The sequence below is a fragment of the Sphaerodactylus townsendi genome, linkage group LG17 (assembly GCF_021028975.2).
Source record: "Sphaerodactylus townsendi isolate TG3544 linkage group LG17, MPM_Stown_v2.3, whole genome shotgun sequence".
Lineage (NCBI taxonomy): Eukaryota > Metazoa > Chordata > Lepidosauria > Squamata > Sphaerodactylidae > Sphaerodactylus > Sphaerodactylus townsendi.
This window is the reverse complement of record NC_059441.1, coordinates 28,248,699-28,263,907: the sequence shown is the minus strand read 5'-3', so window position 1 is coordinate 28,263,907 and position 15,209 is coordinate 28,248,699. Positions and strand designations below refer to the sequence as shown.

At 48.0% G+C, this 15,209-nt stretch overlaps 1 protein-coding gene across 1 annotated transcript in view; it reads right to left on the bottom strand.

Moving 5' to 3' along the window:
* The window catches only part of ANKDD1A (ankyrin repeat and death domain containing 1A), a 42,239-nt gene that overhangs the window by 12,507 nt on the left and 14,523 nt on the right, over positions 1 to 15,209 (bottom strand). The window contains exons 5-9 of the mRNA XM_048481654.1: positions 12,140 to 12,244; positions 9,163 to 9,261; positions 6,109 to 6,207; positions 4,330 to 4,428; positions 2,100 to 2,198 (exon numbers count right to left, since the gene is read on the bottom strand). Of these exons, the coding sequence (XP_048337611.1) occupies positions 2,100 to 2,198; positions 4,330 to 4,428; positions 6,109 to 6,207; positions 9,163 to 9,261; positions 12,140 to 12,244 (501 nt within the window). The remainder of the gene's footprint in view (positions 1 to 2,099; positions 2,199 to 4,329; positions 4,429 to 6,108; positions 6,208 to 9,162; positions 9,262 to 12,139; positions 12,245 to 15,209) is intronic.

Here is a 15,209-nt window from a genome sequence, read left to right as displayed (position 1 = left end):
TTATGTTATTATGATCATTTCATTGCACTGATTCCCAGAGGCAGAGAGAGGGAAAATTGTGCCTGGGGTGCGTGTGCGTGCGCCCTGTGCCCCTGCCGCGGTGCCACCCACGCCTGCCCTGGAATGCCCCTGGAATGCTGTGCCACACCCCCTCCACAGCCCGGCCACGCCTCCGTCGTGGCTCTGGCCGGGGCGTCGCGCCCCCCAGTGGGAGCTACGCCGTTGCTGTTTCCTAATCTGCTAGTCTAGTTTTGTTGTTTGCACTGTCCGTTTGATAGCCCAAATAGCTTTTATTGCAGTTTGCTTTCTGCACTATGATGTTTTTATTGTATCTAATTCAATGCAACTATAAAAGTACATAAACTATCGGTAAAGGTACTCCCCTGTATAAGCACCAGGTTATTACTGACCCACGGGGTAACGTCACATCGCAATGTTTACTTGGTAGACTGTGTTTATGGGGAGGTTTCCCCAGTAGGCTACACTTTAGCAAGCTGGGTATTTATTTTTATTGATCTCGGAAAGATGGAAGGTTGAGAGCCAGCTTCCTAAAACTGACTTCCCTTGGGATCGAATTCAGGTTGTAAGCAGAGCTTTGACTACAGTACAATCTCGCTTTTTATTTAAACTTTTGGGCATGCCTCACTGCGTGCCTTACACCACCCTGTGCCTCGAAACTGGGCAACATCTCTTAGAGACAAGAGCATGGCTTGCCACGCTCAAATATTGGCTGCGCATCTGTTTCAACCGCGATGCAGCCTCCTTGTCATATGAAGCCCTCAAGACTTCCTGTCACTCGGATTGGCGGGGCATTATAGAAACAAAAATTAACAAATGAGGCTATTATTTGGATTATCTGGCCATGCCACCATCTAAAGAGACTTTCCAACTTCTGGGGAGAAGGCTGTTTGACCAGGAACATCAGATCCTACTCGAAAAGGCTTCCAGGACTTGCTCTCCGGGTGCTTCCGCATTGTCGTGCTCGACCTGAGATCGACTAGAGTCCGACCCGAGTCCTCCGCACAGACGTAGCGTCGGACTCGTGTCTGACTCGACTCACCTCCCTCTCGCCATTGAATTTCTCGACTCTACTGTTGAGTTGAGTCGACTGGCGGACTCGGGTTGCACTCGAGCCGAAGCCGACGGAGTGCGGAATCTCCGTCACTCGACTCTGCCATGTAGCCAATCACAACTAAGTATTTCGCCCATGCGCAGAACGGGGGACACAGCAACCAATCGGAACGCAGCACAGGGAGGTGGTCCCGCCCTCTGAGCTCGGCTCCGGAGACACGAGTCGGCTGCTGTGCGGAGGAACGGGAGGACTCGAGTCAAGGTAAGACTCCGCCGACACGAGTCAAACCTGAGTCGACTCGTGTGTCCGGAAGGGCTCTCCTTTAGCTCTAGGTATCACCTACATTGGTAATAAGGGGGCTCAATACCTGCACCAGATAACCATGCCCAGGCTCCGTAGAGCAATGATGTTGGCCCGTTGCAATGCCCTTCCATCAGCCGTATCAACAGGGAGATTCACTAAAACCCCTTACCGCCAAAGGCTATGCATGTGCAACGGGAATTTATAGACCATATTTTACTTTATTGTCCACTTTACACAGGACCCAGAGTCAAATACTTGTCACCTCTGCTACTCAAAAAAGAGCATGCATCTGACTTGCAAAAGATTACCTTTCTGTTGGACAGCCCCAGTAGTGATGCAAATGATGCAGTCACCAAATTTTTGGATTTGTATATAAAACAGCGCTTTAGGAGCAAATCCTGAACATCAGCCTTCTCCACCTGTACATTTATTTTAGTTTCCCTCTACTTGGTTAAGTGGATCTGTGTATATAATGTTGTTATGCCAATAAAGGTTCTTTGTTGTTGTGACTACAGTACTACAGCTTACCTCTCTGTACCACGGGGCTCCTAGGAACTATAAGTAAATAAAATAAGTAAATTCTTGGGTGGGCGGGGGGTGGGTGGGCTCAATTTCCCATTGACTTGCAGGACAAGGAAGCCCGGTTTGATTCGATGAAGGATTCTCTGTCCCTTCTTCCTCCGCCTGGAAGCGCAAAGGTGTTCCGCTAAAACGAGTCACTTACATAATTCAGTGCATCGGTCTGGATCCCAGCCTCCATCAGGACTCTGGCCATCTCTTCAGAGCCGTTCATCGCAGCATAATGGAGGCCGGTCATCTTTTTCTGAGCGAGGGGAACAGACAGGCATTGACACGGAATGCGGAACACAGGATAAAATGTATAAGATAATGCAGGATAAGACGGTCCACGTTCCCCCACTACCACGACAGGTAATCAGCCTCAGAAAGCAGTCAGGCGCCCACCCACCCACAGTAAGGAATGGGGCAGAGATGTTGGGGAAAGAGTTTTTCGACCCATCTTAGCGAGCGAAACTGTACCCTGCCGTCTGGTCTGGCTGCATTTAGCCTTGGGGTTGGGGTAAAAGACAGGCCCAATTACTACCCGTCTTTTCTCCTCCTCGGGCTAACAGCAAGCTGGGGAGGTGTTTTAATTTGGGGGGTGGATGGAAAGTGGGAAAGTTAATAGCATCTTTCCTGGCATTATGTCCCTGATCCACCATTACTCGGATCAAAATTCTTCGCTGTTGTTTTTAAGGGAAAAAAGACAGGCAAACACGGATATTTGTTCCCCCCCCCCCTCCCCCGAGCTAAATGCAGATGAAGAAGAGGAAACAGCACACGGGGAAGGAACAAGTTATAAAAAGTGTGTGGCCCTCAGCCTCACAGAGCCCTTCAGGGGTTGGGCGGTATATAGTTCGAAAAATAAATAAAATAAATAAATAAATATGGGAGGCAGCTAATTTTTAAGTCAAAATTACACTTGGAGATTATTATTTCTTTATCGTACGACTTGCGCTTCTCATGTGCCAATGTCTAGAAAGAATTTATACAATAACTGTGAAAGAAGAAGCAGAGTTTGGATTTATAACCCACCTTTCTCTCCTGTAAGGAGACTCAAGGTGGCTTACCAACTCCTTTCCTTTCCTCTCCCCACAACAGACACCTGGTGAGATAGGTGGGGCTGAGAGAGTTTGGAGAGGACTGTGACTAGCCCAAGGTCACCCAGCAGGAATGTAGGAGTATGGTTCACCAGATAAGCCCCTGCCACTCAGGTGGAGGAGTGGGATATCAAACCTGGTTCTCCAGGTTAGAATCCACCTGCTCTTCACCACTACAGGGAGCAGCAGTGGCGTAGGAGGTTAAGAGCTCGTGTATCTAATCTGGAGGAACCGGGTTTGATTCCCAGCTCTGCCGCCTGAGCTGTGGAGGCTTATCTGGGGAATTCAGATTAGCCTGTGCACTCCCACACACGCCAGATGGGTGACCTTGGGCTAGTCACAGCTTCTCGGAGCTCTCTCAGCCCCATCTACCTCACAGGGTGTTTGTTGTGAGGGGGGAAGGGCAAGGAGATTGTAAGCCCCTTTGAGTCTCCTGCAGGAGAGAAAGGGAGGATATAAATCCAAACTCTTCTTCTTCTTCTTCTTCTTCTTCTTACACCACGCTGGCTCCCAGCCAGTTCCTACCACAATATTATTCAGACTGGTTCAATAAAATAAAACATAATAACTAAAAACACTACACAGCCAACATGACCAGGTCATACAGTGGTGGCGAACCTATGGCACTCCAGATGTTAATGGATTACAATTCCATGCTGCTGGCAGGGGCTGATGGGAATTGTAGTCCATTAACACCTGGAGTGCCATAGGTTCGCCACCACGGAATAAAATAGGACCAAAAAAGAGATAAGTTTGACAGTCTCACATCTAGAGTAATTATCTACTCGATCAGTTTTGTTGGTACATGTATGCTGGGAGATAGCTAATCACAGATCCCCGAATCAGCGTGTGTTCGCCCCTATATCTACTGGTCCCAGTTTTTTAACCTCAATCTTAGCTGCCCCAAATGCTTCCCAGCATCCTTCCTCTGATGGAATCAATGGTAATGCAACTATAAAGCAGTGGCGTAGTGGCTAAGAGCAGTGGCTAAGAGCAGGTGCACTCTGATCTGGAGGAACCGGGTTTGATTCCCAGCTCTGCCGCTTGACTTGTGGAGGCTTATCTGAGGAATTCAGATTGGCCTGTGCACTCCCACACACGCCAGCTGGGTGACCTTGGGCTAGTCACAGCTTCTCTGAGCTCTCTCAGCCCCACCTACCTCACAGGGTGTTTGTTGTGAGGGGGGAAGGGGAAGGAGATTGTCAGCCCCTTTGAGTCTCCTACGGGAGAGAAAGGGGGGATATAAATCCAAACTCTTCTTCTTCTTCTAATGGGGCTTCAGTGGGGCTCTCCTACCTGCGTTTGGGCATTAACATCACACCCTGCTTCCAAGAGGAGCCTCACGCCGTCAAGATGTCCCCCTTCAACAGCGAAGTGCAGAGAGGTCAACCCTTCCTGTGAAGGCAGGGGGAGAAACGGCCAGGCATTTTGTTTCGCGCAGAGGAAATAATGCATTTGATAATGCTGAGTGCCCCCCCGCCCCCAAAGAAAAAGTCTGCAGGGGAAAGGGGGCTAGAAAACACAAAAAAGGATATTGTGAGTTTTAAACCCCTCCCCTCAAGTTAGAGACATTGCAGCAGGGGGAAAAGAAGAACCAGAACGTTAAATAGAAGGGGTGGTCCCAAGGAAGCGGAGAAGAAAGGGCGCAATTGGGAAGGCTGGAGGGAAGGTGAGACTCGAGGAAGGGGCGTGGCTCCATGACAGAGCACCTCTTTGGCATGCAGAAGGCCTCAGGTTCAAGCCCCGGCTTCTCCAGTTAAAAGGATCAGGTAAGAAGTGATGTGAAAGACCAGTCAAAGTAGACGTTGTGGACTGTGATGGACGCAGGATCTAATTCAGCACAAGGGAGCTTCAGGTGCGGTACTGGGTTGGCGAAAAGGTCAGAATTCAAACCCTTGCTGTCTGATGAAACTCACTCTTTGTGATCATGGGTCAATCAATCATAAGAACCTAAGAACATAAGAACTAGCCTGCTGGATCAGACCAGAGTCCATCTAGTCCAGCTCTCTGCTACTCGCAGTGGCCCAACAGGTGCCTTTGGGAGCTCACATGCAGGAGGTGGAAGCAATGGCCTTCTGCGGCTGTTGCTCCTGAGCACCTGGTCTGCTAAGGCATTTGCAATCTCAGATCAAAGAGGATCAAGATTGGTAGCCATAAATCGACTTCTCCTCCATAAATCTGTCCAAGCCCCTTTTAAAGCTATCCAGGTTAGTGGCCAATCACTCTCTGCCAGTGGCGTATCTGCCCAAGGACGGGGGGTACTCTCTGTCCCCAGGCACCCCTAATCTGATCTCATGGGCGGGGCGCAAAATCGCCCCCCCCCCATGTGATCGGGAAGATGGCAAGTCAGCAGGAAGCCCCAACACAAGCCCCACCACTTCCCCTCCCTTGCATGCTTATAAAAGCAAAGGAGATGAGGACAGAGAATTGCAGTTGCTTCCTGCTCTCCCCAGAGGGGAGGGCAGAAGGGACTGCCAGCTGCCGGCCGGGAGCCAGGAGGTCAAGGCCTGGGAGCAGAGCTTGGGGGCATAGCGGGGTTTGTGTGTGTGTGTGTGTGTGTGTGTGTGTGTGGAGAACGGCTGTCTCTGGGTGCCATTTTCCCACTCTACGCCTATGATCTCGGCATAACCTCCCTCACAGAGTTGTTGTGAGGTCAGCAGGCGGGGTGGGGGGAAGAGAACCCCAGAAGTTGCTCTGCTCCCCTTGCAGCAGGGGTCTTCAAACTATGGCCCTCCAGATGTTCATAGACTACAATTCCCATGAGCCCTACCACTTGGCCATGCTGGCAGGGGCTGATGGGAATTGTAGTCCATGAACATCTGGAGGACCACAGTTTGAAGACCCCTGCCTTGGAGGAACAGCGTGATAAAAATATAAATAAATTCGCTTCAGAAGGGGAGGTAGAGTGAAGCATCTGTGGGCGGTCGGGTAAGGCTATAGTGAGGGAAATCACGCTGGAAATGATGGAATAGCCCCATCTCTTGCTTAAGGACAGGGTGACCTTCACTTTAAAGAAGAAAGCAGCCGATGTTCCCCCAAAAGAGGGAGAAACAAACATTCTTGATGGAAACTCACCACGTTCTTCTCCTCAAGGTTCATACCGACTTCTATGAGCTTTTGGACTACCTCAGTATGGCCGTTCTTCGCAGCTACATGGAGGGCCGTATTCTTCTCCTACAAACCAACGGGACACCCAGAGTCAGTCAACTTCAACTTCAAAGACCTTTATTAGGCATCAAGAGAAAATACAGATAAAACTGTGCAGTAACATGATCCTGAGTTTGACGGGGTAAAACAACTGCTCATCATTCATACAGTACAAACTTCAAGAAAATAAGTAAATAAAAGGAGAGCCCGAAACGTATTTTACAATATCGAGCAGGAACTTGGCCCCCATTTTCAACTTCCTGGGATCCTCATTGTTCAAGAGGCGGTTCAATTTGGAATATGGAGGGCACAAGTGTTGAAAAAAACAAGCTAGGTCTGAGATCTATGAATTTCGGGCAGACTAATAGAACATGCTCCAAAGATTCCTCAGAGGTTGAGCAATATGGACACGTTCGCTTTTTCTGTGAGCATGCCATGAATCTCTCCAGGAAGAAGGTAAGAGGGAATGTGTCTGTTCTTGCTCTGGTGAATAACCACCTAGACTTAGGGTCGAGCAAGATATTTAGATAAGCAGCTGTCCTGCAGTTCCCGAGAATGATTTCAAAGCGAAGGGGGGGAAACAGGCTCCTTGCTTTGCTAACTAGGAGTTGATGTTCCTGGTCGAATAGCCGTTCCTTGATACGGTGGCGCAGATCACTGCGGGGGAAGCATAAGGAGCTGGTCCCAAGAGAAACCCAGGGAGCAGATCTTAAGCTTGATGTGGGCCCACCAGGCAGATGACTGGAGTTCGGGGAGGGAACCCGAGAGTCAGTCTAAAGAATGAAAGGACATGTGCCAATGGGGACTTGGGGTAGTGGTGGAGGACAGGCAGTTTAGCTGTTTGTTTTATTATATTTATACGCTGCCCGTTCACTTGAGGGCTCAGGGCATCTTCCAACATTTAAAATACAATCAAACATAAAAACATCAATAATAATATTATATGGGGGAGAGCAGCATATAAGTCTAACAACAGCAACAATAATCATAATAAGTATTAAAACCCAGATGGTGAATAAGATCAGTTTCCACTAAAATAACCTTGTCAGTACAAACAATCGAGAGGAGGAGAAGAGAGAGGCCATTCAGGTGGTTCGACTCTAGAGCTTCCTCCACCATAGTAGAAGAAGAAGAAGAAGAAGAAGAAGAAGAAGAGTTTAGATTTATATCCCCCCTTTCTCTTCTGCAGGAGACTCAAAGGGGTTTACAATCTCCTTGCCCTACCCCCCTCACAACAAACACTCTGTGAAGTAGGTGGGGCTGAGAGAACTCCGAGAAGCTGTGACTAGCCCAAGGTCACCCAGCTGGCGTGTGTGGGAGTGCCCAGACTAATCTGAATTCCCCAGATAAGCCTCCACAGCTCAGGCGGCAGAGCTGGGAATCAAACCCGGTTCCTCCAGATTAGATACATGAGCTCTTAACCTCCTACGCCACTGCTGCTCCTGGCAGAATAGCTGCATCTTGCAGACCCGTGGAATTTCATCCGGTCCGGCAGGGCCAGGGTCTGGCCAGACAGAGCATTCCACCAGGAAAGAAAAGAAGAAGAGTTTGGATTTATACCCCCCCCCCCCATTTCTCTCCTGCAGAAGACTCAAAGGGGCTTACTATCTCCTTTCCCTTCCCCCCTCACAACAAACACCCTGTGAGGAAGGTGGGGCTGAGAGAGCTCCAAAGAGCTGTGACTAGCCCAAGGTCACCCAGCCGGCGTCTGTTGGAGTGCACAAGCTAGCCTAGTTCACCAGATAAGCCTCCACAGCTCAAGTGGCAGAGCAGGGATTCAAACCCGGTTCTCCAGATTAGAGTGCACCTGCTCTTAACCACTACACCACGCTGAAAATACCCTGGCCCTGGTCGAAGTTAGCTAAACATCTTTCGGGCTAGGGACCACCAGTAGATTGTTATTTCTGATCACCCCATCCGTCGGGGGACATACTGGGAGAGCCGGTCCTGCAGATATGATGGCCCCAGACTGTTTAGGGCTGTGAGAAGGTCAGCACCAAAACCTTGATTTGAATTGGTCCTCCACCCGGAGCCAATGCAGCTGGTGGCATACAGGTTGTATATGTGCCCATTGTAAGTTCCCGGTGACGACCCGCGCTGCCAGATTCCAAGGGCCCAACTGGTGGGGAGGAAGAACTACCGTGTTTCCCCGAAAATAAGACAGTGTCTTATATTAATTTTTGCTCCCAAAGATGCGCTATGTCTTATTTTCAGGGGATGTCGTATTTTTCTGTGTTCTGTTTGTTGGGCATGCTTCCAAACAAAAACTTTGCTATGTCTTACTTTCGGGGGATGCCTTATATTTCGCATTTCAGCAAAACCTTATATTTCGCATTTCAGCAAAACCTCTACTACAGGAGCAGCAGTGGCGTAGGAGGTTAAGAGCTCGTGTATCTAATCTGGAGGAAATGGGTTTGATTCCCAGCTCTGCTGCCTGAGCTGTGGAGGCTTATCTGGGGAATTCAGATTAGCCTGGGCACTCCCACACACGCCAACTGGGTGACCTTGGGCTAGTCACAGCTTCTCGGAGCTCTCTCAGCCCCACCCACCTCACAGGGTGTTTGTTGTGAGGGGGGAAGGGCAAGGAGATTGTAAGCCCCTTTGAGTCTCCTGCAGGAGAGAAAGGGGGATATAAATCCAAACTACTCCTCCTCCTCCTCCTCCTCTTCTTCTCTTCTTCTTCTTCTTCTTCTTCTTCTTCTTCTTCTTCTTCTTCTTCTTCTTCTTCTTCTTCTTCTTTTTTTCAGGGGATGTCTTATATTTGAAGAAACAGGGTACCTGAAAGCCGCTTCAGGGAGCAGCCATTTTGCTTGGCAGTAAAACAGCAAGATTCCGATCCAGTAACACCGTCAAGAGTTTCTGGGAGGTGAGGTTTCGTGAGTCCAATCTCCCTTCATCAGAGATAATAAAGATGGGGAGGGAGGGGACCCGGAGACGTCAAGACTTTCAACGGGAGCAGAACCATCTCTGCTCCTTCCATACCTTGTCCTGGATTCTGAAATTGCATCTGCAGCCAATCAGGAACTCCACCGCGTCCAAGTGCCCGTTTTCCGCAGCCAGGTGAAAGGCGGTTCTATCCATCTTTAAAGGAAGGAAATAATCCCAATGTACTTGCAAGGTGGGAATAGGGAAAAGGTATTTCTTTTATGCCATTCCAACCCTCCCCCTTTTCTTCCCAATTGGGAATCCTGAGTGGCTCTTGTGGAATTTTGTTCATGCTCAGGGTAATGCTAGTTGCCACTTTGGTGTCAGGAAGGCATTTTCCTCCAGATCAGGTTGGGCAGGGATCGTGGAGGGGTTACTGGGTGTGTATGAGGGGGAAAGGTAGTTATGAAATCTGTGCATTGTGCAAGGGGTGGACTAAATCAGTGATAGCGAACCTTTTTGAGACCAAGTGCCCAAATTGCAACCCAAAGCCCACTTATTTATCGCAAAGTGCTAACAGGGCAATTTAACCTGAATACTGAGGTTTTAGTTTAGAAAAAATGGTTGGCTCCAAGGTGTGTGTTACTCAGGAGTAACGTTGGTGGTAGTTGGTGGCTTTGCTTTGAAGCAACCATGCAACAGGTGAATCCCGACCCTAGGAGGGTTTACTCAGAAGCAAGCCCCATTGCCAGCAACCGAGCTTACTCCCAGATAAAGGATCGTGCTTTAGTTCTTTACATGAAAATCAGTGGGGTTTAACAGCGCTTAACAGGGTTCCCTACACTGCTTCCCCAAAACTAAGTCTTAGGTTTAATGCTAATAATCGAGTCCAGTGGCCCAGGCCAGCGTAGATGTGTGTGAGGGGGATGGGGACGACTCTGTTTGCGTGTGCCCACAGAGCGGGCTCTGAGTGCCACCTCTGGCACCCGTGCCATAGGTTCGCCACCACTGGACTAGATGATCCTTGATGTCGACTCCAACTCTATGGCGTTTCTGCATGGGCCGAAATCAACAATTTTGGCCCGGTTAAAAACGCTTTTGGGGGGGGGGAGCCTTTGCACAGGCGCCACTGATAAACGATGCAGTGGTGCTCTCCCCCCACCAATGGCGTTTTTGAACCTCGCTCGGTGAGTGAGGTTTTTGGAAAACGCCGGCTTCCATTCGGTGCTGAGCAAACGGCACCGAGTGGAAGCCAGCGTTTTCCCCACGGCCCTCCCAAACGGCTCTTACCTTCTGCCGCCTTCCATCACTTTGTGGGGGCCAGGGGATGCTCTGGCCACGGGGGGCGTGTCCCCTGGCCTCCACACAGCGACGGTCTGCCATAGGAGCCCTGCACAGGATTCTGGGATGCGATTGAGGACACTTTCCCCATTCACACAGGGCACCTCTGTGAGGTCCACGGCTGCCGGAGCAGGCCCTGGATTCAGCACAGTGCTGCGGTTGGTACGGCCAGCCAAATGGGATCGCTGCCTTCCCAGGTGACAGATTTCTCCATGCTAAGCAAGAGGGGAAGGTACACACCAAAGTGAAAATGGGGAAAATTTGTACCAACAGGCTACAATAATGACTTCAAAAAAATTAGTTCTCCCACTGGAATAGCAATTTACTTTTAAGTAACCAAAATAATTTTATAATTTTACAAACAGGAACCAAATGTTTTGGAAAAATTGTTTACATTCTCCCATTGGAGTAATATATATAAATATAAGTTAGAACGGCACGGCAATGTAATCTGAATATAAATGTAAACAGCTAGCCAGATTCTAGATGATTAACCAACTGGCCTCGTTAAATTTCATGGCTGTTAAAGGCAGGTCAGGGTTTTTCAAAATACAATAATGGTTACAATCAGGGAGGACAACGACATTTTGAGAGGCATAAGAACAAACCAATTGCAGAGCGTTGTCCTCCCTGATTGTAACCATTATTGTATTTTGGTTACAATCAGGGAGGGCAACGACATTTTGAGAGGCATAAGAACAAACCAATTGCAGAGCGTTGTCCTCCCTGATTGTAACCATTATTGTATTTTGAAAAACCCTGACCTGCCTTTAACATATATTACTCCAATGGGAGAATGTAAACAATTTTCCCCAAAACATTTGGTTACCGTTTGTAAAATTATAAAATTATTTTGGTTACTTAAAAGTAAATTGCTACTCCAGTGGGAGAACTAATTTTTTGAAGTCATTATTGTAGCCTGTTGGTACAAGTTTTCTTCATTTTCACTTCCCAGGTGACAGGACATCAGCATATCTTGAGGTGGGGCAGTCACGTCTTCTGGCAATGCCCACTGCGCCTGGCTTCCATAGCATGCCCCCACCTCCTGTAGCCACGCTCTCAGATATACACAAGAGGGTGTGGGAGAAGGATCCACAGGCATGTGGATTGGTGGGGGCTAAGGGAGTCATATCCCCTAAGTAGAAGAAGCAAGCCTTTATTGGCATAGACAGCAGTACAACAATAATAAAAACAGATTAAAAAGCATATACAATACAGGATATACATGTTAGGACGAAGGAAATCTACTGGCATTTAAAGATTTCCAGGAGAAAGTCTGCCACTATCATACAGAGAGAAGGATCAGGGTTGTCCAACAAGTAGTGTAATCTAATTAAACCGGGGAGATTGGGTAAATGTAAAGGAGTGAGATTCACATACTTGGATCTGATTTCCTTGAATCTGAGACAGTGAAGCGATTGGTGGGCCAGAGATTCAACTGAGCCGTCGTTACATGGGCACAATCTTTTAGCCTTTTCTTGCTTATATTAAATCTGCCATGTAACAAGGCAGAAGGCATAACATTAAACCTGGCGAGCATTATGGCTCTCCTTTGAACAGGGTTTACTAAGCAATACAGTTGGTGTGCCAAGTGGCCCCGTTCAAATGGGAGAGAAAAATACACGTTTTCTTGGCTGCGGTGATTAGGGTAGAGATATCCCCTAAGTGAGGCATGCCACCGCCAGTCTTCTCACCGAGGAACCTCGGGGTTCCTCCAGACGTGACTCGAAGCCTGCACTTTGGGGGTGCCCACCTTGTCTTTCTTATCCAGCCGCACATCCTCCAAGTCTTCCACAATGAACTCGATCGCTCTGAGGTGACCCCTCTGGGCCGCACAATGCAGCAGGTTGCGGCCATTCTGAAAAGCAAGGGGAGCAAAGCTGAGCAATTCCACCACTTCCCTGTTGCTGCGCAAAAGAAGGTACCGCAGAATTAAAGCTACAGTCCCGGGGCACCTTAAATACTAAGCTACGGCACATAACCCGTTACAACAGGAAGCCACGGAAGGACGTGCAGGATTTTAGCATATATAGATATGGAGAAATCCATGATCCCTTTCAAAACCTGGGTGGGTAAACACTCTTGAACTTGTCAGTGAATTCTAACGCATTTCACGTTGGATTCTCTCTTTGAAGTTCCCTTGCCTGAGAACAGGAATGTCGACAAATTTAGTTAGCAATAATTCATTAAAGCTGCATCCCAAACCACGATGAAACTCTGGTTTAGTGTAACGCCTGAATGCTGACTCTGCAAACTGGAATTCTTAATCAGACTGCAATCACGATGCTGACTTCTAGCAAGTCAGTTATGGCTTTGTAGTAAGTTACTATGGCTGAATGCAGGATTTTAGCATATATAGATATGGAGAAATAAGTGATCCCTTTCAAAACCTGGGTGGGTAAACACTCTTGAACTTGTCAATGAATTCTAACGCATTTCACGTTGGATTCTCTCTTTGAAGTTCCCTTGCCTGAGAACAGGAATGTCGACAAATTTAGTTAGCAATAATTCATTAAAGCTGCATCCCAAACCACGATGAAACTCTGGTTTAGTGTAACGCCTGAATGCTGACTCTGCAAACTGGAATTCTTAATCAGACTGCAATCACGATGCTGACTTCTAGCAAGTCAGTTATGGCTTTGTAGTAAGTTACTATGGCTGAATGCAGGATTTTAGCATATATAGATATGGAGAAATCCGTGATCCCTTTTAAAACCTGGGTGGGTAAACACTCTTGAACTTGTCAATGAATTCTAACGCATTTCACGTTGGATTCTCTCTTTGAAGTTCCCTTGCCTGAGAACAGGAATTTCGACAAATTTAGTTAGCAATAATTCATTAAAACTGCATCCCAAACCATGATGAAACTCTGGTTTAGTGTAACGCCTGAATGCTGACTCTGCAAACTGGAATTCTTAATCAGACTGCAATCACGATGCTGACTTCTAGCAAGCCAGTTATGGCTTTGTAGTAAGTTACTACGGCTGAATGCAGGAATCGGGGGGTTAATCCTGTATCACCCACACAATACAGATGCACACAAGCCAAAAAAAACCACCTCTTGCCACTTCAGCGAATGAAAAGAGTCCCAAATACGTTTCCCTCCATGAGAAATTGTAGAGATAAAATTTCTCCCGATTTTCATTTTTCTGCCCATGCGTGTCGAATCATGTAGAAGATCCTGTCCGCTATTTTTTCTATTCCCCATTATGTAATAATATCCGATCGAGACTGAACCAAATTATTCTCCAGCCTTTGAGGTCAGATGAGGACCACATCTGTTTTCTTTTGGCAGATGTAAATCCAGCAATTACACATAAGGTTGCCTCTTTTATGAATTACGGAAACATTTCAGGCATGCCGACCCACAAAGATAGACCAGTCAGTCCTGTTTCGTCTATGGAATTAATTATTGTGATTGATCTTACTGTATGTTTTATTTTATTGTATCTCTTTTATTAACATAGTTGTACGTTGTGCTGTTAAGGCTATAATGCTTAATAAATATTTGCATTTAGCATTTTTTTCCTAAACAACAACAACAACAACAACAACAACAACAAGAAGAAGAGGAGGAGTTTGGATTTATATCCCCCCTTTCTCTCCTGCAGGAGACTCAAAGGGGCTTACAATCTCCTTGCCCCTCCCCCCCTCACAACAAACACCCCTGTGAGGTGGGTGGGCTAGAGGAGAGCTCAGAAGAAGCTCAGTGACTGGCCCAAGGTCACCTTTAGCTGCGGCGTGTGTGGGAGTGGACAGGCTAATCTGAATTCCCCAGATAAGCTTCCACAGCTCAGGCAGCAGAGCTGGGAATCAAACCCGGTTCCTCCAGATTAGATACACGAGCTCTTAACCTCCTACGCCACTGCTGACCACGGAAGTTTGTTGGGAGACTGTCACTTTCCCTCTCAGCCTCGTCTACTTCACAGGGCTGTTGTGAGGATAAAAATGGAGAACAAGAAAACGCTGTAAGCCATTTTGAACCCCCATCGGAAAGAAAGGCAGGGCTCAAACGAAGTAAATAAATTAGTTAAAAAGTGACCCCTCCTCCAAAAACCTTTTCACAGTTTGTTCCTAATTTTCAGAAGTTTCTTCAATGAGGAAACATATTCAAGACAGCGGTTCCGGGAAAGAAAGGAGCCGCCTCTTTGAGGAATTTAACAAGTTACATCCATTTTATCCAGCTCTGTGCAGCCAGCAGTACCCACTACTAGAGCCCATGAATTCCTTCCTGCTTAACTGCAGATCTGTTGTGGGCATTGTTGGGATACAGGCTGGCATTCTCAGGGCCACGCGCAAGGGCCCGCCCCATGAACAAACACTGCCATCTACACAATTGTCTCCCTGGGCGAAGGCTCCGTGTTAGGAGTCTCTGATCAGTCACACCACACCTCTGGGCTGCTTGTGCGACCCATCCTGCACATCCCGGGTGAAACGCTCACAAGAAGCCGGCTCAAGTTCATGCTGAGATTCCTGGGAGCCAAAAATGCTTTGGAATGCCACTTTTTTTGGTGTGGGGAAAAAAGTTTGTCCCTTTTTGCGGGAGCCTTTTTGCACGGGGAAAGTTTGCTACGCATGTGGCTGGCTGGTGGCTTCAGGTGTCCCTCGATACCAGCAGCTTTGAGTCATTTTCAGTGGCGTACCTGAACTAAATGGCACCTGGGGGCAAGAACCAAAATGGCATCCCTCTCCTGCGGGCCTGGCGGGGAAACCCCTCTCCTGCAGGCCCAGCTGGGGGGGCCCTCCATGCTTGCCCGCCTCCTCACCTGGGCAAAGCAGCAGGAGCGGTGGCAAGACCTCTCCGGTGGTTGCAGAGGCAGGAG